At 37.9% G+C, this 26,436-nt stretch overlaps 2 protein-coding genes across 9 annotated transcripts; one reads left to right on the forward strand and one right to left on the reverse strand.

Moving 5' to 3' along the window:
- The first annotated feature begins 883 nt into the window (after positions 1-883).
- On the forward strand, positions 884-12,853 carry SSB (small RNA binding exonuclease protection factor La). 4 transcript variants are annotated; one of them, XM_008138590.3, is made up of 12 exons: positions 884-1,020; positions 2,617-2,688; positions 4,940-5,043; positions 5,131-5,305; positions 5,974-6,081; positions 6,171-6,271; positions 8,705-8,776; positions 9,094-9,136; positions 9,516-9,656; positions 10,461-10,647; positions 10,776-10,907; positions 11,188-12,853. In XM_008138590.3, exons 2-12 carry the CDS (start codon positions 2,626-2,628, stop codon positions 11,274-11,276), a joined length of 1,215 nt encoding a protein of 404 aa, XP_008136812.1. In that variant the 5' UTR covers positions 884-1,020; positions 2,617-2,625; the 3' UTR covers positions 11,277-12,853. The 4 variants fall into 4 exon arrangements, with proteins under 4 accessions (XP_008136812.1, XP_027996837.1, XP_054578878.1 ...); XM_054722903.1 differs by lacking the exon at positions 884-1,020 and adding an exon at positions 1,046-1,143; XM_028141036.2 differs by lacking the exon at positions 4,940-5,043 and having other exon boundaries at positions 885-1,020.
- On the reverse strand, positions 11,277-19,504 carry METTL5 (methyltransferase 5, N6-adenosine). Of its 5 annotated transcripts, none has more exons than XM_054722905.1 (8): positions 19,300-19,503; positions 19,029-19,180; positions 17,083-17,197; positions 16,522-16,706; positions 15,229-15,311; positions 13,547-13,598; positions 11,756-11,805; positions 11,277-11,379 (listed from the first exon to the last, which is right to left on the reverse strand). In XM_054722905.1, the coding sequence occupies exons 2-8, from the start codon at positions 19,135-19,137 to the stop codon at positions 11,341-11,343; spliced, it is 633 nt and encodes a 210-aa protein (XP_054578880.1). In that variant the 5' UTR covers positions 19,138-19,180; positions 19,300-19,503; the 3' UTR covers positions 11,277-11,340. The 5 variants fall into 5 exon arrangements, with proteins under 5 accessions (XP_054578880.1, XP_054578881.1, XP_054578882.1 ...); XM_054722906.1 differs by having other exon boundaries at positions 19,029-19,201; XM_054722907.1 differs by having other exon boundaries at positions 19,287-19,503.
- Positions 19,505-26,436: the final 6,932 nt, after the last annotated feature.

A 26,436-nucleotide genomic window follows, 5' to 3' on the forward strand; every position in this document is an offset into this window, starting at 1 on the left:
CTCTCTCATGGATGTTTCTCTCTCTCTCCCCTCTCCCTTGCTCTCTCCCTCTCCCTTGCTCTCTCTCTAAAATTGATAAAAAACATTAAAAAATAAAATAATTTTTTAAAAAAGCTCAGAGTCTTGCCCTGGCCAGTGTGCTTAGTGGTTAGAGGGGTCACAGGTTCTATTGTCAGTCAAGGGCACATACCTCGTTGCAGGTTCAATCACCAGCCCTGGTTGGGGAAAAGCTTTTTTTTTTGGGGTGCACGGGAGGATGCCCAACCAACTGAGCCATACTGGCCAGGGCAGAGTATTGTTTATTATTTCATTGTCTAATTACACCACAACTTAGTTACCTGTTCTTTTTTGGTGGACATTTAGTTAATTCCCCCCCCCTTTTTTTTGCATTTATACAACATTTCTATAAATATTCTTGAGCATGTTTTCTTGTGCACAGATGTGAAAAATTTCCTAGAATATATTATTAGGAGTGGATTTTGGGTCATCGGCTATACACATTTTAAACTTTAGCAGGTATTACCAAGTTGCTTTCTAAAATGACTGTACTGCCCTGGCCAGGTAGCTCAGTTGGGCATCTGATACGCCAAGGTTTCTGGGTTTGATTCCCAGGCACATACAAGAAGCGACCAATGAATGGCATAAATGCTATAAATGGAACAACAAATAATGTTTTTTCCTCTCTCTCTAAAAAACAAATAAACAAACCAAACCCCCAAACACTTAAAAACAAATATTTACGCTAACATCCTCTATCACTCTGCCGGACACCGCAACCCAACTTCTTGGGGAGGGCAGAGGAGTAGGGGCGGGCCTACCACCGCGTCATCACGCGGCGCCGGCGCCCCGCCAGCCTCTGCGCTCCTGAGGCCGCGCGGCCACAGCCACTCGCACTCGGGCGCAAGGGCTGCCGGGACAGTCCCCATCTTCTTTGCGCGCGCGTTAGAAGAGGCGACGCGGCGGAGGCGAGGCGTTCTCAGTGATCCTGTGGCCCGGCTCTGCGGGACCGGGACCTTAAAGGTGAGCAACTTCCGGGGCTAACGAGGAGGGGGAACAAAAGGCCCTGCGTTGCGTGGTGCACCGCGGCGCGTTCCCTTTCTTTGCTGCCTCATGCTGGCCGCCTCGGCGTCTCTCCTTCCTCAGGTTCGGGTCCTGGGCCGCGTGGGCCGCGGCCGGAGGCGGCGCGCTGGTCCGGGAGGGGAGAGGGGCCCCTGAGGGGAAATGCTGGAGCCTGGGGTTCTGCGCACGAGGTTGGGACCCGAGCGAGCCAGGGCTGCTTTGGGATGGGACTCCCTGGCGGGGTCTTTGGACAGAAGCTGCCCGCATCCCCCCTGCGCCTTGGGAGTTTCCCATCCTGGCCGCCTTTCGGTGGCGCCTCGGGCGGACGTTTGGGGCCACCCATGTAAGTTTCCGGGGAGGTCGGCGCGGCGGAACTCCGCAGGGCTCCTTGGATCCCGTGGGGCCGAGTGGAGGCCCGAGAATCGGGGCTGCGGGTGTTCCCCTGGCGAAACTCTCGGCTTTCTATAGGGTCTTCTTCATTCCCTCACGTCAAGGCGTCTGTGCGAAATGTTAACCGTGGCTCATATCTCACATCGTGTTTTACATTCTGGGAAAGACTAGGATGAAGCCAAGTTCCAAAATGGGGTAGGCCGGGAAGCCTTGTGGGGACTTAACGAGTCCTTTATCTCCCCCCTTTGTTTTCCAAGGGGCCCTACATCATGGTAATAATTCAGGAATGTAGGTTGTGGTCGGCAATCCAGCGTGTATGGTTGAGCAAACTTGGTAGTGGGATGTGCACCATGTAAAAATCCCTATTGCAAGAGCTTCCAGTGTGCCTCCGTCCAGTTTATTGTGGAGTAATTACAGTGTCTACGCGGGGCCTCCAAGGGGTGTACCAGTGAGGGAGTCAGCTAATGGCAGATGCTCTCGATGAGATCCTGTGTACTTGTGTACAACGTGGATGCCTGGATGGTTTCATAGAGCACTGGAGGCCAGTAACTTGAAATGAGGAGACGTGGTTTTGTGTGTCCCTAGCAAACCAACCTCACAGCCTCATTCTTCCTGCCCTCCTAAGCAGGAAACTGGGTAGCCAATAAATACATTAGAGAATGAGTAGGCATACTGTATCCCAGCTTATCCTTGTTTCAGTGTCTGCAGGCTTTCAAGTTGTCACTTCATAGGCTTCTTTAATGTACAGCATCTAATTGGACCCTGGCAATAATATGTGAATTCCCCCCCACCCCACCCCCACACACACAAAGTTATGATACTTAATCTTGGCTGATAAAGATTTCAGTCAGTCATCTGTGACTGATTTTAAAAGAAATTTGGCCCACACCAAACAAGTGGGACTGAGATCCATAATGAAGATAACCGCTTGCTTTGTTACAGAAGAGGGAGCAGTGATTTACTGAAAGGGGTGTGCACCTTTTCACTTTTCCATCACTTATTCCAAAGTTTTCTTTTGAGATTTAAGAATTGAGTAGAGAAACTAAAAATTATCGATTTCTTTTTAAAGAAAACAATGGGATATTGATAATTTAAAACATTTTTTTTTTCTGATCTTGAGTTTTATGCTAAAAAATAACAATAATGCCAATTTGAAAAAATTTACAGGTAGCCACAATGGCTGAAAATGGTGATGAAAAAATGGCTGCCCTGGAGGCCAAAATCTGTCATCAAATTGAGGTATGGTCCTTGTACTATTCAACTGTGAGAACAAGCTCTTTGAAAGGAAATTTAGGGCCTCATAACAAATACAGAAAGAACATTTAATTTCGGTTATATATTGACCCATTATTCAATATTTGGTTTGTCTTTGATTCTTGGGATTAGTTGTACATATAATAATACAACTGTTTTATATTGGTGGAGCCAGTTTATGAAACCCAAAGACGACAGACATTTCAAAAGATGACATTGTAGACTAATGTTACTTACCTTTTTTCTTTAGTTTCCTAGTCTATAAAGTGAGGATAATAGTACCTTCCTTATAAGGTGGCTGTGAGGGTTACATTTAATAAAATGTAAAACATATAGCAGAGTGCCTGGCACTTTAATAAAGTAACATAATTCTTTGTGAAGTACCTTCCCTGTTAAATATCACTTGATATCTTTGAAGATCTTCCTTGTTTTTCCTGCCCAAGTAGTTCTCAGCTGTTGTAACTTTTAACAGAATATTTGTTTGCGAAGTCCACTTAGCATTTTTTTGAACTTAAGTCTTGTATTGACAAGTAGAAGTTTTAAAATAATGGCTGCTGTGGGTAATGTCTTAGTTTCTATTTTATGTTTTTTACTGAAAAACTTCATATTGGTGTATTTTTGGCAATTCTCAGAACTGTTTTTTAAAAAGTTTTACTTTGTCATTTAAAATTTCCTATATTGCAATATTTTGTACTAATTTCTTGTGAAGAAAATTATAAGTTATTCAGTTTTAATACTTAGAATAATAACAAGATGCACATAGAAAACGTTAATGATGTCCCTTCTATAACCTGTCACTTCTCAGATCCCACCTCCTGAGGTAATCAAGGTTTAAAGCCCAATGAATACACTTTTACACTTTGGTCCAGGGGTCCTCAAACTTTTTAAACAGGGGGCCAGGCCAGTTCACTGTCCCTCAGACCGTTGGAGGGCCGGATTATAGTTTAAAAAAAACTATGAACAAATTCCTATGCACACTGCACATATCTTATTTTGAAGTGAAAAAACAAAACGGCAAAAACACCCGCATGTGGCCCGCGGGCCGTAGTTTGAGGATGCCTGCTTTGGTCAGTGCTGACACTAACATAGTTTTTATTTCCTTCCCTTTCCTCCACCAAACATGGGATACAATATACCCAGTTCTCTATTTGATATGTAGGGTATTTCCAATATTTTAGCTATAACAGTTTTGTCATGATATCTTTATATATACATTTATAAACATGTTTACTGATTTAAGGGTTATACACATTTTTAAAAAACTTTCAATAATTAAGGCCAATTTACATCTCCGCCTGCATGACCATTTCTCAATACTCAGACCAATACTAAGTATACTTGTTTTTAGAATTTCGGCCAATTTGTCAGGTGAAAAATGCTATTTCATTAATTTATATTTCTTTAATTAATAATGAATTGAACTTATGCTTATAGTACATGTTTAGTTTTAGTGATTTTTTAAATGTCCTTTATTCATTTTTCTATCAGTGTTTTCTGGAGTTTTTTCTTCCCCCTTGATTCCTAAGAATTATTAACAGACTTCTGTGTCTTATTTTTGTCATTCCAAGTAGTCACACTTGGACCTTTTCATGTATAGTTTTTTCTTTTTTTTATACTGAGAAAGGGTTCGTCTATGCTTAAATTAGATATACACTTTTAACTTTTAAAAATTGGAGTGATTAACCAGTTTATTCCAGGTTTTAAATTTATTTTTTCCACACTGATTTGAAGCAAGAGGTTTTTTTTTATATACTAAATCCTTAGGTATATTTTTATTTGTTGTTGACATATCTGTTAATTACATTGTTTAATCAATTTTTAGTTTTACCTTTGTGTTAAATTTGTATTATAAATATTTAATTCTGATATCTTTAGGAGGAAATATTTATTGCCACTTAAGTTCTGACATATATTTTTTAAATATGTTTTTATTGATTTTAGAGAGAAAGGAAGAATGAGGAGGGGAGAGAGAAAGAGAAACATCGATTGGCTGCCTCCTGCACACCCCCCACTGGGGGTCAAGCCTGAAACCCAGGCATGTACCCTGACTGGGAATAGAACTGGCGACCTTTTGGTGCATGGGGCGACGTGCAACCAAATGAACAATACTGGCCAGGGCATGCCATGTATTTTTAAAGAATATTACTTAGTGATGTGATAGTAATTTAAATAAAACCCTCCAGAGTTGGAGTCAATATTATACAATGATCTGAAATATATTGTAATTATCTTGCAGTATTATTTTGGTGATTTCAATTTGCCACGGGACAAATTTTTAAAGGAACAAATCAAACTGGATGAAGGCTGGGTACCTTTGGAAATAATGATAAAATTTAATAGGTAAAAACCTTTTAAAAACCATCTTTAGATTTTCTGTTAACAAGTGCTAGTACTAAGTCTTACAATGTTTTTATACATATTCTTCAGGTTAAACCGTCTAACAACAGACTTTAATGTAATAGTAGAAGCATTGAGCAAATCAAAGGCAGAACTCATGGAAATAAGTGAAGATAAAACCAAAATCAGAAGATCTCCAAACAAACCTCTCCCTGAAGTGACTGATGAGTATAAAAATGATGTAAAAAACAGATCTGTTTATATTGTAAGTGGGCCTTTAATGCACTTAATTATAACTTATTTATTTAGAAAGAATGGATGGTAGAGTTGGTGAGAATAAAGGCTCAGCAATCATAGCTTCACTACTTATTATATGTCCCTCACCACCTACTATATGTTCTTAACCTCTTTAAGCCTTATCTTTATAAATGGGGATAATATTTTTACCTTATAGAAGTGTTGTGAGAATGAAATGAAAAACCCATATACTCTTGGGTAAAATATTTAACATATAAACACCCAGTGCATATCACCTGTTCTTATTTGTCATCAGCTAAACTTGATAGCAATTTTTTTTAGTATATTAATTTTTAAGTATTTTTTATTCTGGAAAATTTCAGACATACAAAAGTAGATTGGATATATAATGTACAATTATCCAATTGTAACAGTTAACACCTGATGAATCTTGTCCTGTCCCTGTTCCAACTGGATTATTTTTTCTACAACAACTGGATTATTTTGAATTGAATCCCAGATAAAAGAGTCACTCTTACTGTACTGGATAGCAATAACTCTTAACCAGAGCTGTCAAACATTTGAGAGAGGGAGGGATGGATGGATATCCTGGCTTCATTTCAAGACAAAAGGATTCAGAATTTCTGGCTAATTGTTTACCTGAGAAGTCATTTGTACATTTCTTGCTACTCACAGAAAGGCTTCCCTACTGATGCAAGCCTTGATGACATAAAAGAATGGTTAGAAGATAAAGGTCAAGTACTAAATATTCAGATGAGAAGAACTTTGCATAAAGCATTTAAGGTATGGTTGTATGATGTAACAGACTTTTTCTAGTTGAAAAATATATGGGACATAACTAAAAAAAAAAATCTTTCTCCCCCTTTTAAAAGGGATCAATATTTGCTGTGTTTGATAGCATTGAATCTGCTAAAAAGTTTGTGGAGACTCCTGGACAAAAATACAAAGACACAGATCTGCTAATACTTTTCAAGTAAGTCTTTTTGTGGATGTTTCTTCTGGCCACTTAGTTATGTGGAATTGACACACTGGGGTAAGGAATATGGAATAACATCCTCTATAAGTCCAGTAGTTTTGGTATCCATAGGATTCTTTGAGAAATGCTTGAAATTTGTTTAGTGGAAACTTAATCCTTTGAAAATACATGAAAATGTTTATTAATACCTTTTCTCTGTTAGCAATTAGTAAACAAGGCTAAGTTTTAGGACTTTGCATCTAAAATATATAATCAGGCTGGATACTAAAATTTGGGCTTTTGGTGTTAAAGAATAAATCGCTGTACAATTTTTATCTGTTCTTCTCATAGTCTATATGCTTGTATTTTACATAGTACAAAGGATTATGTAATAGATATTTGGATCACATTTTTTAATGTGTGTGTCTAAAAGCTTGGACAAACCAGAGCATTTGCATGATAAAGTTAGATGGAGGACCATAGTCTCCTACTTTTGCATTATATAGTAGTATAAGTTTTCTCTCCTTACCGCGACCAGCATTGCTAGAGAGAGGATGAGTCCTGAGTAGGGGCGACGGGGGATTGAGAAAAAGAAAGAGACAGACACGGACACTAGGGAAAGCTGGGACCAGGTGGAATGCTGCCCTCTGATGGAGAGACAAAGACCCAGAGCTGGTGCAGCGCGTTTATTAGATACAGCATAATACCAGGAAGTTTTACTGGAATTTAAGACAAAGGAAATTATGTGAAATCATGGTTAAGGATCAAGCTGCAATTCTTCATTCATGTGGCTTCTTTATAATTGTCACTCCTGGATGAGCCTGGATAATTGTGTCCGTTCCTGGCGCCTGGCTGAACTTCGATAATGAAACCCACCCCCTGGCACCTGAGCTAAAGGTTAGGCCGACAACATACCTGCCTCTGGCAAGGTATGTTTCCAGGACGTGGCTCTGCCGACGCCACTGGACTCAGCCACAATCGGCTCTCAGCCACAATCAGCTCATGTGCCTTCCCAGGTGCTCTCTACAACATAGTATTCTAAATATGCTGTGTACTAAACTGGACTTAGAGATGCACTGTGATGAATCATGCTCAGTGTTACACTCTCAAAAGTGTTTTTTCTTTTTTAGTCTTCACCCGAGGGTATGTTTGTTTTTAAATAGAACATGATTATATTTAATACACAAGTTTGATACAACAAAGAAGTAAAACACCAGAGTAAAATAATAACAAAAAACATGGTTATTTCATTTGCAGTGCATGAGAAAAGGTTAACATCTTTAGTCATAAACAAGCTCTTGAAAATCAGTGACAGAGACACTATAATGCAAGGAAACTGGAAAAAATAAAATAATACAAGTGATGATTAAGCATATACGATGATTTTGCTGAGCAGTAATGAAGAATAATTTCTCTGTAGTATCACAGTGAGCAGAATAAAGAACTGACACCTAATAATCTTCAGTTTTGAACAGTATTGTACAGTTTGAACTCATAAACACTAGGAGGCAGATTGAGAGAAGTATCTATAATTAGGGGCCGAGGATATGTTTTTACTGATTAGACTTGGGGGGCGTGGACATTGATGTGAGAGAGAGCATGTATGGGTTGCCTCCCATATGTGCCCTGACCAGGGATCGAACCTAAAACTTAGGTATTTTCCCTGATAGGAATTGAACCCACTACCCTTTGGTATATAGGACAACACTCCAACAGATCCACCTGGCCAGGGCCCCTCAACAAATATTTTTTAATGTGATTTTTATAATTGTTCTTATTCTTGGGTCCAGGGAGGGGCTTTAGAATTTTCTCCTTTTGTGAAACAAACACTAAGAAAACTCTGAAACTTACATAACTTCTAGTTTACTTTTTAAAAAATACATGAATGAGCCCTAGTTGGTTTGGCTCAGTAGATAGAGTGTCAGCCTGCGGACTGAAGGGTCCTGGGTTTGATTCTGGTCAGGGGCACATGCCTGGGTTGCCGGCTCCGTCCCCAGTGTGGGGTGTGTAGGAGGCAGCCAATCGATGATTCTCTCATCATTGATGTTCCTCTCTCCCTTCCTCTCAAATCAATAAAAAATATACTTAAAAAATAAGTAAAAAATACATGAATGATAAATGAAAACCAATATGAGATTGTTAATGGATATGGAATTTCTTTTTGGGGTCATGAAAATGTTTTAAAATTAGATAATAGTGATGGTCGTACAATCTGAATATATTAAAAGGCATTGACTTATACACTTTAAAACGGTGAATTTTATGGCATGTGAATTATTTCTTAGTAAATCTGTTATTTAAAAAATACAAGAGTAATAACTTTCTTTGAATTTTTAGGTAATTATGTTGATAGAAAAAAAGTAACATTCTTTATACCTTGTCTTAAATAATTCAAAATAATTTGAAATCTTTGTTCTCATGAATTTAGCCTCTATATTTTGCGTCCTTTAGGGAAGATTACTTTGCAAAGAAAAATGAAGAAAGAAAGCAAAATAAAGTGGAAGCTAAATTACGAGCTAAAAAGTAAGTAAATAGAGCAAATAGAACATTTTAATTCCTTAAATCTTTACCAAGGTAGATAGTGGTTCTGGGAAATGGGGCTGATGATGAGCATTGAAATGAGTAGCAATAGGCTTACTTAACCTTTTGCTCATGAAACATTGGGGTCTTAAACTGCCTTGATAATCTGGGGGCCACATTGTATGTGCTAGTATTAGACAATCAGAAATTCTAAGGACTGGCTTTGGTTAAGTTTAGTGATCATGATCAAGGTTATCTTTACCGTGATTTAATTTTCTCATATAGAAAATGGAAAATTCTAATTATATTTTTATTTGTAGAGAGCAAGAAGAAAAACGAAAGTTAGCAGAAAATGCTGAAATGGTAAGTATATGTTACTGATATCTAAGAATTTAAAGTTATGAAAATAAAAGATCTGAGGACTTTCCAGAAAATATGTAAGCAAGTCTGTAGTTGTCATTACACTAAAGTAATAGCCAAGTACTATTGGCTAAAATTATTATTTATCCAGAGGTGATTTAATAAACAGGCTTATATAACTAAAATATATAACTAATTAAATTTTACTTGTTGGAGAAAGTAGTTAAATCAAAAGCCGTTGTAGAACAAAGGATGGAATGTACCAACTATTAATGTACTTAAAAATAGCATTTTAGTTTCTAGTCTTTTCCTTGTATAGGTATAAGCTATTTCTGATTTGTGGTTGCTTTTAAGAAACTTATTGCCTTGTATGTTTTTATAGAAATCTCTGGAAGAAAAGATTGGTTGCTTGTTGAAATTTTCAGGGGACCTAGATGATCAGACCTGTAGAGAAGATTTGCACATCCTTTTCTCAAATCATGGTGAAATAAAATGGATAGACTTTGTCAGAGGAGCAAAAGAGGTTTGGAAACATTCATTCATATGCTTTATGCCAGTGTTGAAAAATCCACAGAAATTTACCTTTTAGATGAAATAATTAGTAGAGAGAAAGCAAATTTTCAATGTTTATGCAAATAGTTTCTCTTTAACTAATTACTTGTCCATTTTGTTATTGCTTTGACTCCATGTGATATCTGTATTTTGTATTTCATTAAAAATTGTTTTTAAAATTGATTTTTAGAGAAAAGGGAATGGGGAAAGAGATAGAAACATTGATCGGCTGCCTCCTGCACGCCCCCTACTGGGGATGGAGCCTGCAACCTGGGCAAGTGCCCTGACCGGGAATTGAACCAGTGATCTGGTGCATGAGTCTACTTCAGTGATGGCGAACCTATGATACGTGTGTCAGCACTGACACGCGTAGCCATTTCTGATGACACGCGGCTGCATGCCGAGGATGAAACATTTGCTGCTCCTGAGGATGAAACATTTGCGAAATAATGTTTTTTCCTCAAAGTGACACTACCCGAGTTATGCTCAGTTTTTTGGCGAAGTTTGACACACCAAGCTCAAAAGGTTGCCCATCGCTGGTCTACTCTCAACCACAGCCATATTGGCCGGGTGATAGCTGATATTTTCTGTTATGCTGTAAATAATTGTTGGATCAGTGACTGCAAGTTTTGTAGTATCTTCCTTCCTGATGTTCACTAAAATTCATTGAAACTGGTAATGGCATGGAAGATTTTGCAGGCTAGGAAAAATTACTTTGAAGGTATTAACCGTGAGACTAAAAACTTAAGGGTGTGGCTTTTTGTCTTTGGTGTAGGGAATAATTTTATTTAAAGAAAAAGCTAAGGAAGCACTGGATAAAGCCAAAGATGCAAATAATGGTAACCTTCAATTAAGGAACAAAGAAGTGACATGGGAAGTACTAGATGGAGATGTGGAAAAAGAAGCATTGAAAAAAATCATAGACGATCAACAAGAATCCCTAAACAAATGGAAGTCAAAAGGTTATTCTGATTTTTTTCTGAGTTTGGATATTTACTTATTTGCTTGAGTAAAAAGTATAATAGGTGTTCAAAGACAGTGACAGGATATTTAAAACATTTCATTACTGATTTCTCAATTGTCTCTCTAGGTCGCAGATTTAAAGGAAAAGGAAAGGGAAATAAAGTTGCCCAGACTGGGTCTGCTAAAGGAAAAGTACAGTTCCAGGGCAAGAAAACTAAATTTGATAGTGATGATGAACATGATGAAAATGGTGCATCTGGTAAGTTTTTCTAAGTCCTTTGGTACTTACATGAGAAATTGTTTGTGGGAGAGAATAGTGATGTGGTTATTCAGTTTCTGTCTGAGTGGCATTGTTGGATTGCAATTTACCCTGGTTGTGCTGTTCCAAACATCATAACAAGGATGTTTGGAAGTTAATGTTAGAGAGCAGAAGGTGTGTGCTACAAGAAAAGCCTTTTCTCATTGGTAATTGTGCTCCTTACTAAAATAGAGTAATCCTTACAATGAACTTAACAAAAATTAATTCTGTTATTGTATAGGACCAGTAAAAAGAGCAAGAGAAGAAACAGACAAAGAAGAACCTGCATCAAAACAGCAGAAAACAGAAAATGGTGCCGGAGACCAGTAGTTTAGTAAACAAATTTTGTATTCATTTTAATTAGGTTTTCAGCTGCATTTGTCTTTGGAGGCTTTTAAAAAGAAAACCGAATTAGGTCCACTTCAATGTCTACCTGTAAGAAAGGAAAATTTTTTTATTGTTTAGCTTGTCTTTTTGTTATCCAAATGAGGATTTTTTTTAATGTACAGTTGTATGTTATTCAGATGATTCAAATATCAAAAGAAAGATTCTTGTACTAAATTGCCTTTGTAATATGAGAATGTATTAGTACAAATGAATAAAATATATACTATATAAAAAGAGCAAAAACTTAAGTTTATTCTTTTTTTGCCCAAAGTATTTGAGAAATAATTTATCTTAAACCAGAGTATTGGCTGTTGATTATAGGCTGTTCCATAATCTGTCTCCCAGGCTGGCTTTCTTGTATTTACTCAGGCAACTTGATAACATAAGAATTAATTACTTATTGTAAAGTTCAAGAGACTTACTGATTTCTTTTTATGAAATTTGTATGATGCTGGCAGGTCATATCTCAGCTCTATTAAAAAAAAGACAAAAAAAAAGCCACCTAAGGATAAAAACTATATTTCTAAGTATTTACCACCCTTGACTAAAAAAAAACCCCCACGAATTAAGAAAGCACTAAATGCTGGTAAACTGAAGATTTTAGACCTGTCACTTTAACTTGGTATCCAAGGACTGCCATGATATATCCCCAAGGTTACCCATGGCAAGTTGAGTTTGGCATTTCTGCTATTTTGGTAATTTATACCAAAATTTGAGGTTATAGGGAAGAGTTTAGAAGCATTACAAGTGGATAAAAGTATATCCTATGAAAATGATAGGATAGTACCTTCCTATTTTTAGTTTCCTAATCAATAGCTAGCAATCTCATAAGTATGCTTATTTTAAAATTTTATTGTCTGGATTTTAGTAATGGTAGTAAGTAGCCATGTATTTTCCCACTATGCTCTCAAATGAAAACCAATTTTTTCATATTCTTCATTTCTAAAGTATAATGTAGGTCCTCCAAACTTATTACTGATCCATTTTAGAGTGATGGCAATGAATCTACCTACCCCTTCATATTTTACAACATAAATTCTAACTCAAGGTCACAGCTCTCAAATTTTAATGTGCATTGAGGTGCAAGTTATAATTCAGTAGATCTGAGTGGAGCCTGAAATTCTGCAAGTCTAACAAGCTCCCAAGGGATGTCATGGTGATGATCTAAAACTACATTTGGAGTAGCAAGGCTCTGGTTTGGTATTATACTGGAATTGTTCTAAGGTGTTCCATGTTGCATATTCTAATAACTTAAACTACATAAGGAATGACAATACTGAATATAATAGAAAGACTGACCTTTTACACATTATATTAAGAACAGTAATAGAATTAGTTATATGGTTACCACCACCGTGCTAGTTCATAGTTTATTATCGTGTAAAAACATTTCCCTTTATTGTACTCTTATTTCAGACTTTTCAAAATTATTTGGATTACAGTTAGCTTCTAGTTGTATGCTTTCCCTATTTTAATGTTTGTGAATATTCAGTTTACTAATAAAAATGTACCAAGCATGATTTACTCAGTGTGGATGATTATATTCTATCCCCTACTAAAAAAAAAAAGCTGCATGTTATTTGACTTCAGGGGCAATTAGAACATTGAAATACAGGTGATCCAGCCCTAGCTGGTTTGGCTCAGTGGATAGAGCATTGGCCTGCGGACTGAAGGGTCCCAGGTTCGATTCCAGGCAAGGACACATGCCTGGGTTGCAGGCTCAATCCCCAGTAGGGGGGTGTGCAGGAGGCAGCTGATCAATGTTTCTCTCTCATCATTGATGTTTCTATCTCTCTCCCTTCTCTAAAATAAACACTGTATATTTTATAAAAAAGGGCAGCAATGGTTTTAAAAAAAAAAAGAGAGACAGGTGATCCAGGCATAATCTGGTGGTATTTTCCATGAATGGATTTCAAACTGAGGTCTGACCAACTCAACCCAAGCTTTTCAGTCACTGAAGCTATAAAGGGTCTGAGCCTGGAGTGACCAAATACTTGGGTACTCTTAGAAGTTTTCAGTAAAACGCAATACATAAATTGGGACAGTCTTAGACAAACATTGATACCCCACCTTTACTCCATTTGCAACACTAAAAAATGTGATTTACAGTACCTTCTCAACACCTGTATAAAAATTCTGGTTTGGCTAATGCATTTTGGCTTTCTTAGATAGAATTTAGATTTGTTTTATGAGAAACTTAAAAACTGTCTTACCTGCAATGATGTCTATCTTGATTTTCCATTCTGCAGCTTTCTTTTGAATATGCTGAACATAATAACATGTTAATGTGAATTGATTTGTAAATATTTTTAAATTGCTTTTTACTAATACTTGGTATTAAGTTTTCAAAAAATTCAAGCTTTTAAAACTTCATTAGAATTTAGATCCTTAAATTTTTTTCAACTGAATGGATCATGTTTAGAAAATAAACCAAGCCATTTCAATATATTTAACCATCTGAGCCAAATTACATATTTAAATAAAATACAAGTCACAAAGCTATTATTTCAAAAATACATCAAAGTGTACAATGTAGCCATGGTTTCTGCAGCATTATTTCATCAATATATATAACTATCCTGGAAACCATTCAACAGAGATCTATGTACGTGGTCAGTGGCAGTATGGGATAGTAGAAAAGAACATGGTCTCTGGAACCAGACAGCCTGCATCTGAACTGCTGCTCTGCTACTTACCAGCTTTGTAACCCTGAGCTACTCATTCTTTTTGTGCCTCAGTTTCTTCATCTGTTAAATGAGGATAATAATGGTATGTCTCATCTGATTGTTGAGGAATATGAAAAGTGCTTTGAACTGTCCTGGCACACAGTAAGTACTAAATGTTAACTACTTACAGGTCTAAAATTCTTGAGCTACTTCATAAAATTTTTGGTTAATTTGTTATAAAAACTGCTTTATGAATTTTTAAAAACAATATACACAAATTTCAACATAAATGGAAAAAAAGTTGCCCATAATCCTCTAAATAAATTATGTGCGTAATTTGCTAGAAATACTAGAAATCTAGGGCTATTAACATTTTTTAAATATATTTTATTAACTTCTTACAGAGAGGAAGGGAGAGGGATAGAAGTTAGAAACATCGATGAGAGAGAAACATCGATCAGCTGCCTCCTGCACACCACCTACTGGGGTTGTGCCCGCAACCAAGGTACATGCCCTTGACCGGAATCGAACCTGGGACCCTTCAGCCCGCAGGCCGACGCTCTATCCACTGAGCCAAACCGGTTAAGGGCTTAACATTTTGTATAAGCATTTTATTCATGTTGATAGTATGATTAAGCTGGTTGATAAACTATTTAACTTTCCCTAAATTTTAGGGAAACATTTTCATTATAAACAATACCGATACTGTGTTTGTATATGTAGTTTTTTCTTGAATTTAATAAATATTCCTAGTTTTGGTATATTTTCCCATTTTTGAGATCTAGAATTTCTGTATAATAAATATAGACTTGTCTGGCCAGTATTGCTCAGTGGTTGAGCGTTGACTTAGGGACCAGGAGGTCACAGTTCAATTCCCAGTTGGAGCACATGCCCAGGTTTTGTCTAGTATTTAGATTTATTTACTAGTAAATTTCACAGCAAATCCTTACAACACTCATGATTTCAAAAGTAAATGACAGGCCGAAACCGGTTTGGCTCAGTGGATAGAGCGTTGGCCTGCGGACTGAAGGGTCCCAGGTTCGATTCCGGTCAAGGGCATGTGCCTTGGTTGTGGGCACATCCCCAGTGGGGGGTGTGCAGAAGGCAGCTGATTGGTGTTTCTCTCTCATTGATGTTTCTAACTATCCCTCTCCGTTCCTCTCTGTAAAAAAAATCAATAAAATATATTTTTAAAAAAATGACAGAATAGCATGATGATTTGAACTTACTTCTCTCGTTGAGGATTTGTGTAAAGAATATACTGCTGTTCTTGCCATTTCCAAAGCAGTCTTTAGAAATGCCATATCTGTTCCTGTTAACAGTAGAAAAAGCTCCAATTTAAATTATATACCTGTTATCAAAATAGAAGGTTAAATGAATACCAGGTAGTAGTAAATATAAAAATAGCCACTTCAAATTCTGCAAAAAGTGTACAAATAAGTAAAATATCCAAATATAAGTTGATAGAATAAAACCAGAAGTATAATGTCGTATTTGAATAAGGATAAAGAAAAAAATTTAGTATCATATTCCAAATTAATAACTTTCAAAGAGGGGAGAAAGGAATAGAGTAGTAATTAGAATCAGGTGGGGGTGGGGGGGTGCAAGGAGGACTTTTTAAAACTATGCATGTCTTTTCCTCTTACTGATTTCCTACCCTCCTTGCACACAGCATTCACACAAAGCTACAGTGAGTCATTGTTACTGATGGACACATGATGAAATCCTTGGGTGTGTTAAGGTATTAAAAAGAGGTTCTAGCCCTAGCTGATTTGGCTCAGTGGATAGAGCGTCGGCCTGCGGACTGAAAGGTCCCGGGTTTGATTTGGTCAAGGGAACGTGCCCAGGTTGCAGGTTCGCTCCCCAGTAGGGTGTGCAGGAGGCAGCTAATCAGTGATTCTCTCTCATCATTGATGTTTCTATCTCTCTCCCCCTCTCCATTCCTCTCTGAAATAAATAAAAATACATACTAAAACAAACAAAAGAAAGGTTCTAGCCTTGGATGGCATGGTTTAGTGGTTAGAGCGTCGGCCCAAGAATAGAAGAGTCTCGAGTTCTATTCCAGTCAAGGGCATATACCTGGGTTGCAGGTTCCACACCCAGGAAGGGGTGCGTGGGAGAGGCAACCATTTGATATGAGTCTCACATTGATCTTTCTCCCCCGCTCCCTTCCATTCTCTCTAAAATCAATGGAAAAAATATCCTCCAGGATTAACCAAAAAAAAAAAAAGAAGGTTCTAAAAGTATAAAATACTTTATAGGATTCATAATCATTCATAAAGGGCAGGTAAATCATTATTGAAACCAGATGGAGTATAAAAATATTTTTTTCATTTAATACAAATTTGTGAAAACAAAGATTGAAAAATTCAATTCCCTATCCATGCATTAAACAAATTGAAATTGTAATAACTATAAATAAGAGATTGGTATATTTACTGTAGAGTGATAAAATCACTTAACCTGAACAATCAATGAGCAACTGGTTTTTAAAACCAATATACCTGAGTTTTGTTACTAACCTTTATTATTTTTGGTTCCAAAAGGAGGATTCATAATTACTGTATCAAACGACTTGGACATTCTGTTAGATAATGAGCACAACACATCACACTGAACCATGTCGACATTTGTTAACTCGAACTCTTCCACATTCCTATTAAATATTTCCAATGCATCTTCATCTATGTCAAATCCAACACACAATCTGTAAATACAAAACATAGACAAAGACCGACTATTTATGGCTTCCAAGTTAAAACAATAACAATAAAAACCATAACCTTTTTAAGTCAACTGGCAAAGTAAGAGTGAGTGTTACCTTTCAACAGCATGATTTCCCAATCTGGCAGGGGTTGGAAACTCAGGTTTGTATACAAGGGAGACATCTGCCTGCTGGTGTTACTGTTTTGTTCTGTTTTTTTTTTTTTTTTTTTTTAGTTTGTTCTGCTCATTCAAAATGAACTCATTATCAGATTCTCAACCCCCTCACTTCATTCTATAGAGTCCCATAAATATAACCAGTTGATCATATTTATGCTTATTAAAGCCACCCCATACCAAATAATATATACTGGACCTACCCTGCTCCTAACATTGCAGTTCCGATGCTGAGTACTCCACAACCACATCCTAGATCTGCAACCACTTTATTTTCAATGTCATCATATGTATTATGAATTGTATAGAGCATACATGCTAAAAGATCAAAAAACATTAGAGAAGAAGCAAGTTGATGACCAAAATCCAATTTGTGCAAATGACTCGTTAAAACAATTTGTCTTTCATTATCTACTCCTCCCCCAAATGGTTCCCCAGAATGTAAGGCATAAAACTTGGTATGTAATACAAGGTCCCACAAAAAAAAATAAAACCCATACCAGTGGTTCCCCAAAATTAGTCTCTGCTGACAATGCCAAGAATGACAAAACTTTGAGGTAAATGAGAAAAATAAGGTCAATGTTTCCCCCCCCCCAACCTGTTCAAAACATTGCCATCCACACACATATGTCAGTTAACTTTGATGTTGAAATATTTTTATGAAAGGATGGGAAGAGTAAATAAGTTTTAAAAATATCTTTCCTTGTTAATATATATATTTGGCAACCCTATATCAATGTCCAAAATTATTTTGAAATTTTACTGATTTGTGAAATCTGTAAGTCCAGGAACCACAGCATTAACATTAAAATGGCACAGAACTTTTTTGCAATAAATTTGTCACTAGAATGATATTTAATAAGCTTAAACTAGAATGGGAAAGGAAAAAACTAAACCCACAATATAGCTTTTAGATTCACATATTCAGACACATATTTATGATCTACAGACATATATTCATAATCTACTAATAAGACATGATAGAACTATTGAGTTGTAGAGCAGAAGCTACTGAGATTGGAAAGGGATATTTCAAATACACAAAGGTCTGGTATATGCTGAAGGTTACTCATGAGTAAGATCACTCATATCTCCCTTTGGATATATGAACCCTACAAGGATTACTGACCATCACTGATGCCCCAGGATCCAATAGTTTTATCAAAAATACAATTATGGGACATCTCAGGCTGACTGTGCTGTCCTGATTATAGCTGCAGGTGTTAGTGACTTTGAAGCTGGTAAAGAATTAGCACATCCATGTGCATGTTACAACTGGTCTTTTAAAATGCCGAATTCCACTTAGAAACCCTATAACCTGAGATATTAAATAAGTCATTATCTAAATTGAGTAAACTGGTCTTAATATTTGGTTGAAATTATGACAGTATGTTGAAGTTAAGTTCCTTAACATTCACTGGCAGCTTAGAAACAGAACTATGTTGGAGCTGGATGAGTTTCCTCCTTGCAGGTGTTGCCAACAAATTAATTTTCCTTAAGACTCCCTAATGACTTTGATAATACATTTACTAAATATGAATGGTTTTTCCTGTATTCTCTCCTGTATTACTGGTATCAGTCTCTCAGATCAAGCAACACTACTGATTCTCACTCAGTCCATTTTTAAAATTGAAATGCATCCTCATATTTAAATAGCACCTTTTCTGGATTTGTTAAAAGCCCTTCAGCTAGCCAGCTCTAGTATTCATTTCTAGGATAGAGTATAGCATAGAATCTGTGCTGACAATTCCTTGCAAAAGGAAATTGATCCCTATTTTACAAATATTTACTGAGCTCCTAACTAGTATCAGAAACTCTTCAGGCACTGGGAACTGTGTGAAAAAGACCAATTCTTTGCCCTTAAGGAGTTTATAGTGTAATGAGAGAAACAAACACATTAAAAAGATGTCTGACAGTATTAAAGGCATGCAAAACCCAAACAGTAAAATGACAACGTGTGTGTCTGTGTGTGGGGTGTCTTTAGCTGTGGTGTCAAGGAAGTCCTCTCTAATGTGATATGTAATCTTTCAGCAGATTTCCTCTGGACGTTCTTTGTATGTAAATAACTGTTCTCATTTCATTATGGGGTGAGTAGACAGACAGGACTAACCTACCCGCGAAGCAAAGGCGTGGTCACCAGCCGCCCTACCTGCAATGTGCGGCCTGGTGGGATACTGTTCTAGAAGTAACTTGGGCTTTTCGAATGCATCCACTTGTTGCAGGCGACTCTCTAGTTCTTTAAGTCTTAATTTCTTCATTTTTTAAAAAAGTGTGGGTTCTCAGGCTTTAACGGCACCGGATCTGCAGAGAAATTAGTTTAACCTGAATTTCCCGTGCCCCCAAGCCCCCAAGCCCCCGCCCATTTATCAGCGCCGCTGGCCAAGAGGCCCGGCAGGGGACCACTGACTGTAAGGACACACCGGCCCAGGCCGTGCGCGTCTCCTCCCGGCGCAATCTCCGAGCGGAGTCTTCCGCCAGCCTCTGAGCAGCCTGCCTCCAGGGTATCCCGCGCCGATCTCAGGATCTTCGATCAGCGGCGGCTCCAGCCCGGGTTTCACGCACCGTGTCGGGGTATTTCAAGAGGTTGTTAGCGCCAGGGCTGGGGCCGGAAGCGCCGCTAACCAAGCGCACTCGCGTTCGTCCCAGCGCTCTCTCCGAGCTGCAACCGCGGCCTGGCTCACGGGTTCCGCCGGCGACTCAGTCTTCATCCACCTCCACTTGCGCCCTTCTCGCAGCGCCCCAGCCGGGTTCCCCGCCTCCCCTGCCCCCCGACTGTTACACTCAAAGGATAGGGAACAAAGAGGGTGAAAATGATGAGGAAAATGATGGGGAAAAGAGGGTGAAAGTCACGGTCACTTTGTTTTAATGCCTAGTGTAGCCCTTTCTGCCCTCCATCTCCCAAACGCCCCTCTCAAAAAGCAGCCATCTGCTCACCTTTGCCTCCTTGGTCACGAGCATGCCCTACTTATTATAACTTTGTTTCCCTCTTTTTAGGTCACCCGTGTCACTTACCTCAACTCTCACAGGGTAGTGATGTCAGAGAAGCCCAAAGAAGAGAGAATTTAAATAAAGAAATAAGTAGTAGTGTGAAATGCTGGAAAGAGGTCAGGCTTTCATAGAGTAGAGCAGAAATCAATTTGTAGTGGATTTTGAACTGAATGAAAGGTTCGGAAGTAGAAAGAGTAAATGTGAACAAGTTTTAAGAAATGTGGCTACGAAAAGGGGAGTGAGAATTGTGGATGGATTTGCTTAGGGGAAGCTTTCGAACAGGTTAAAGCTAATAGAAAGGCAGGGATTCAAAATACAAGAAAGAGGATATTGGATGGAGTTAGGATCCTGAGAAGTAGATTCTGTGCTTAAGTGAAAGGATTGCCTTTACTCTTCGAAATGGGCCCTTCTTTTCATTATTAAAGGAAGAAAAAGAGGTGTGGATGGATGCCCTAGCTCAGCGGTCGGCAAACTCATTAGTCAACAGAGCCAAATATCAACAGTACAACGATTGAAATTTCTTTTGAGAGCCAAATTTTTTAAACTTAAACTTCTTCTAACGCCACTTCTTCAAAATAGACTCGCCCAGGCTGTGGTATTTTGTGGAAGAGCCACACTCAAGGGGCCAAAGAGCCGCATATGGCCCGTGAGCCGCAGTTTGCCGACCACGGCCCTAGCTGATTTGTCTCAGTGAATAGAGCCTCGGCCTGCTGACTGGAGACTCTGGGGTTCAATTCCAGTCAAGGGCACATGCTCAGGTTGTGGGCTTGATCCCCAGTAGAGGCCGTGCAGGAGGCAGCTGATCAATGATTCTCTCTCATCATTGATGTTTCTCTCTCTCTCCCTCTCCCTTCCTCTCTGAAATACATATATATATATATATTTATTGTGAAAATAATAATGTATATATATGGATGGTTGAGAATGAAGTTGAGGAAGTGGTGTCTGAGGATGCTGTTTCCTGTGAAAAGTAGAATTCAAAGTTATCTGTTGTGAGGATTAAATAAGTTAATACATAAACGTTCTAGCCCTAACCGGTTTGGCTCAGTGGAAAGAGCGTCGGCCTGTGGACTGAAGGGTCCCAGGTTTGATTCTGATCAAGGGCATGTATCTTGGTTGCGGGCACATCCCCAGTTGGGGGTGTACAGGAGGCAGCTGATCGATGTTTCTCTCTCATCGATGTTTCTAACTCTCTATTCCTCTCCCTTCCCCTCTGTAAAAAATCAATAATATATATATTTTTAAAAAAGTTCTTACCCATAAAGTTCTTTGTCACATAACAAATGCCCAATAGTTGGTGTTGTGGTTGGTATTTGTTGAGAGGGAGGTGGTTGGGGTAAGGAGTTTGAATCAAATGGATGATTGAAAGTAGCCGGATATATGGAAAGAAAACAAACCTATCTGCGGTTGAAAACATTTTTTCCTTTTAAAAATTGATTTAAAATTTTTATTTTTAGATAATTGTAAATTCATATACAATCATAAGAAATAACACGTAGAGATTCTGTATATTTTTTACTCAGTTTTCCCCAATAATAACACTGCAAAACTATAGTATCACAACCAGGATATATATATTTTTTAATTACTTTATTGATTAAGGTATCACATATTTGTCATCAACCCCCTCCCCCCCGTTCCCTTCCCAACCCCCCCCCCACACGCATGCCCCCCCTCCCCCTGTTGTCCGTGATCACTGGTTAGGCTCATATGCAAGCACACAAGTCCTTTGGTTGATCTATCTCCCTTGTCCCCAACCTCCCCTACCTTCCCTCTGAGGTCCGACAGTCTGATCAATGCTGTTCTTGTTCTTCAGTCTGTTGTTCATCTTTTCCCCTAGATGAGTGAGCTCATGTGATACTAGGAATACACTTATAGGAACCGAAAATGAGATAAGCAATAATAGTTATGCTGAGAGGCAAATGAATCAGTCTATAGTGAGTTTCTTTCTGGGCCAACAGTTCTTTTGAGTCCCGGTTTCTATGTCCAACAGTTGTTTATGTGTTCATAACAGCAATGATATTTCAGTTCTGGATGGTGGACAAATGGTGGTGATGCAGGTCCGACCCTCTCTGGTTTGGTCCTGGGCAATCTGCAGTGACGTATATCTACTGACTGCTAGTATGGCAAGGCATCATCAGTGTCTTCCATCTCTGGACTGTTTCTCTTCTGACTTCATGACTGGAGCACTCCTGTCAATTCCTCTCTGTTGCAGGAATCCACATGTCTCGGAGTTGTTTTCTGAAAATATACAAACATATTCTCGACCAAAAGTTAATAAAGGAATATTTTCTATAAATTTGACTTGCGATCCTTTTTCATTTTTTTTTTTTTTGCCCAAAAGATTTTCCTTTGGCTTGTTTTGACACCATGTATGTTTTACCTGGGTGACTTGCTGTTCACAACCAGGATATTGACAGATACAGTCAAGACACAGTATTTCCATCACCACAAAGATCCTTCGTGTGGCATCATTTTAGCTTCCTATAAGCAATGTCCGACCAAGTTCCTATAACCTAGTTCTCCATATCCTCACCAACACTTATTTTTCATTTTTTAAATTATAGCCATCCTATCAGGTATGAAGTAGGAATTAATTGTGGTTTGATTTACATTTCCCTGATGAACATTTTAAAATATGCTTCTTGATAATTTCTATAGCTTCTTTGGATAAATAACAATCCAAACCCTTTGCTTATTTCAAAATTGGGTTATTCATGTTTTTATTGTTGAGTTGTAAGAGTTCTTTGTATATTCTACATACTTGATCCTTAGCAGTTATATACTAGTAGTCTGTAAATATTTTCTCCCATTCTGTGGGTTGTCTTTTTACTTTCTTTAAAAAAAATAAATTTTTATTGATTTCAGAGAGGAAGGGAGAGGGAGAGATAGAAACATCCGTGGTGAGAGAGAATCATTGATTGGCTGCCTCCTGCATGCCCTCTACTGGGGACTGAGCCTGCAACCCGGTCATGTGCCCTGACTGGGAATTGAACCTTGTCCTCTTGGTTCATAGGTCGATGCTCAACCACTGAGTCACACTGGCCAGGCTATTTTATTCTTTTTGAAGCAGTTGTAAATGGGATTGTTCTTTTTAGTTTCCTTTTCTGATAGTTCATTATTGGTGTATAAAAATGCAACTGATTTCATTATTTTGTATCCTACTTTACTGAACTCATTTATCAGTTCTAATAGTTTTTGGTGTAATCTTTAGAGATCTCTATATACAATATCATGCCATCTTCAAATAATGACAGTTTTACTTTTTACTTTCCAACTTGGATGCCTTTTTATTTCTTCTTCTTGTCTGATTGCTGTGGCTAGGACTTCCAGTTCTATGTTGAATAAGTGTGGTGAAAGTAGACATCCTGTCTTGTTCCTGATCTTAAGGGAAATGCTCATAGTTTTTGCCCATTGACTATAATGCTGGCTGTGGGTGAAAGTTTGTAACTCTTAACTGTTTCTTTTAATAAATAGAAATTTTAAGTTAACTAATTTTGTTAGTCTTTATTTTGTGGTGAGTACTTTGTTTATTTTTCCACTCCCAGATTATAAGTAATAATAATTGTAACGACAATAATACTGTATTTGTTGATTAGGTTACAATATATAATATGCTTCCATCAGTGTGTAAGCTTAGTGTAAGGAGCATTGTATGTGAATAGTGTTCCCTAGGTTTGCCATGGACCATGTGTTTTGTTCACAGTAATTAGTAGGAGCTCAACAAACATTTATTGAATTAATTTGCTGTATGAATAGGGCAGTGGGTGAAAATCTTCCGGTCTTTAGTAGGGATGCAGAGAAGGAAACTTTCCTTGGATTAAAAAAAAAAAAAAAAGAATGGAGGAAAAGAAAAGTAGGACAACTTGTAATGGTATTGAATGATAATAAAAAAAAGACCCCAGGGAGTTGTCAAGCATTCACAACCTTGGAAAAGTTGCTCCTGTAGAGGAGCTAAAATAGGTCAAACACTTAATGCACTGTCATGCTTTTTTCCTCCAAAATATTTCTTAAGCACAACTTGACAAAATTACTAAAATGTCTTTGCTTCAATATTAAACAAATGAGAGACTGGCAGTAAGTATAGTTGCAAGGTAGCTATTAAGGTAGGAAGGAAGGGAGGGAGGGAGGAAGGAAGGAAGGAAAAGGAAGGAAGGAAGGAAGGAAGAAGACAGGCCCACTCAGGAACAATGAATGGTTTTTCTACCAGGGTTTGTTCTTATGGTTTGAAGGCTGTGAAATGCAGAGTATCACTGCTATTTGTAAAATGGGGATAATGAGAAGTGCCTCTCAGGATGGTTGTGAATCTTCAATGTTCTCACTTGTAGGAATTCCTGTACATAGTAGTCACAATGTTTCTTATCATGTGAAATTTCAACATTTGCCATTAGAACTGGCAAATTTGCTGTGTATGTAGAGAAGGTCTTGTGTGTATTTGGAGGCCAGGTAGAAATTGAGAAATTAATGTTCTCAGCATTGTGTATATTTATGTCTCCAGCAGGTATGGCCTCCTCTACTTCTGATGGTAAGGATGGCATGGGCCATCCAGGGTTTGAAGTGGATCTGGCAGAGAAGAGACCCTTTTTCTTTGTTGTGAAGTGGGATATGGCCTAGAGCTGGGGTTGGAGGAGGCCCATGCACAGAAGACAACAGAGCGGATGCTCACCGAAAACAAAGATGGATACATATCCAGGTTCATTTCCCCCTTCCCTCCGTTGTTTACTGTGTGATCTAATATGGTCCTCTTTTTGGCTTCAGCTAGTTCAAGTTGGGTTTTTATCACTTGCAACTAAGAAAATCTTGATTAATACAAAAACAATTTTGAAGTATTTACATTATTTTTTAAATTCTCTGTTGAAGGTATCTACTTTAAGTTTGGAAGCGATGATGTTATCTATCACTTGTTTATAGCTTTTAACTGATTTGTGTGGTTTATTTTAATTTGAAAAGCCAATTTATAAGTATTACTAGATTTTTCTTTGCATTAATTAAGATGAAATACATAAGAGCACAGTTTTTTTAGGTACTATTTTTAGCTTTCAGTAACTGCAGCATATTGCATTATTTATTCAATGTCTTCAGTAGAGTAATAGTAGCACACTTAAATGAAATCTTATGAGGTATAACATTGAAGTGAGTACTGAGTTTTCAGCTAAATTTCAATCTGGCTTTCCCTCATGGAAATATGATCGTTGTAGGAATTCCCCATTACACGGCACTGTTATTTGAGAGGTAATTTAGAAGAAGAATTGTTATATTACGCTAATGCATTGAAAGGGAAAAACGTCAGACTTCCTGGATCCAAATGATAGAAGCCCCAGACACTTTAGGAGAACCAAAGATTTGAGAGCCTGTCATATTGATTTTGAAAGCTAAAACAGCAAAATAGTTTCTATCTGGACAGAAACTTGATTGTTATTCATCTCAAACAATGAGTACTACTACTGATTATGATCATTAACTGTTTTATTGAGGTATATTTTCATACCATAAAATCCACCTGTTTTTAGAATAGAACGCAATGATTTTGAGTACATTTTACATAGTTGTGCAACCATCACCACAATCCAAATTTAGAACATTTCTATCATTCCATGAAGACCCTTAGTACCTATTTGCTGTCACTTTCCGTTCTTACCTTCCCATAGATTGCTAATCTACTTTCTGTCTCCACAGATTTGCCTTTTCTGAACAGTTCATGTAAATGGAATCATACAATACAAATTTGGGGGGTATCTGACTTCTTTTATTGGCATAAGATTTTTGAAGTTCATTCATGTTACAGCACATATTTCATGCCTTTTTATTGTTAAGTAGTATACCATTATATGAATATACCACATTTTGTTTATCCACTTACGAATTGATAGACTTTTGGATTGCTTCCAGTTTTTTTTGGCTACTATATTTACCTTTAAGTCTTTGCGTGGATATATGTTGTAAATTATCTTGGGTAGATTCCTAGGAGTGGAATTGAAGGGCTCTGTGGTAAATGTCAAGCTGACTGTCAAACTTTTCCCACATGCTGTACTATTTTACATTCCCATCTGTGAAGTATGAGGGTGCCTGCTTCTCCACATCCTTGCTTACATTTGTTGTTGTCTGTCTTGTTGATCATTGCCATTCTAGTGGGTGTGTATAGCGGTATCTCATAGTTTTAATTTGCATTTCCTTAACGACTAATGGTGCTGAGCACCTTTTCTGTGTCCATTTGCCATTGACATATTAATTATGGATTTGACAGTGGGAATTTATATCGCAAAACGAAATGCAGATGCTTAAAACACATCTGAAAGATGCTGCGTATGATTCCTATATGCAGGCACATTAAAAAACAAACAAACATTGTCCACATTAAAGATTTTTCATATTAAAGAATTTTCATATGAAATATTTCAGTTGCTCTTAACTTGGAGAGCCAAGAGGCGGTGGGAAGTGGATGCAGCAGCACCCCAGGCGAGATGCGGCGTGTGCAGACCGCACCAGCACCGCAGTCTGCGGGGGCGTGTGCAGGAGCTGGGACGAAGGTGCGCGGCAGCTCCCGGGTATCGCGAGAGTTGGGCGGCCGA

Source organism: Eptesicus fuscus, chromosome 11, assembly GCF_027574615.1.
Source record: "Eptesicus fuscus isolate TK198812 chromosome 11, DD_ASM_mEF_20220401, whole genome shotgun sequence".
NCBI classification, from domain to species: Eukaryota; Metazoa; Chordata; class Mammalia; order Chiroptera; family Vespertilionidae; genus Eptesicus; species Eptesicus fuscus.

Excerpts from the sequence above, each read along its gene's own strand:
- SSB (XM_054722903.1), top strand. The coding sequence starts at position 1,111 with ATGCTGGCCGCCTCGGCGTCTCTCCTTCCTCAG. Across the intron at positions 9,657-10,460 it reads TTGTCAGAGGAGCAAAAGAG|GGAATAATTTTATTTAAAGA; the intron begins GTTTGGAAACAT and ends TCTTTGGTGTAG. Across the intron at positions 10,648-10,775 it reads AAACAAATGGAAGTCAAAAG|GTCGCAGATTTAAAGGAAAA; the intron begins GTTATTCTGATT and ends TTGTCTCTCTAG.
- METTL5 (XM_054722905.1), bottom strand. The coding sequence starts at position 19,137 with ATGAAGAAATTAAGACTTAAAGAACTAGAGAGTCGCCTGCAACAAGTG. Across the intron at positions 13,599-15,228 it reads ACAAATCCTCAACGAGAGAA|CATATTCAAAAGAAAGCTGC; the intron begins GTAAGTTCAAAT and ends TATTATGTTCAG. Across the intron at positions 11,380-11,755 it reads AATTTCATAAAAAGAAATCA|GTAGACATTGAAGTGGACCT; the intron begins GTAAGTCTCTTG and ends CCTTTCTTACAG.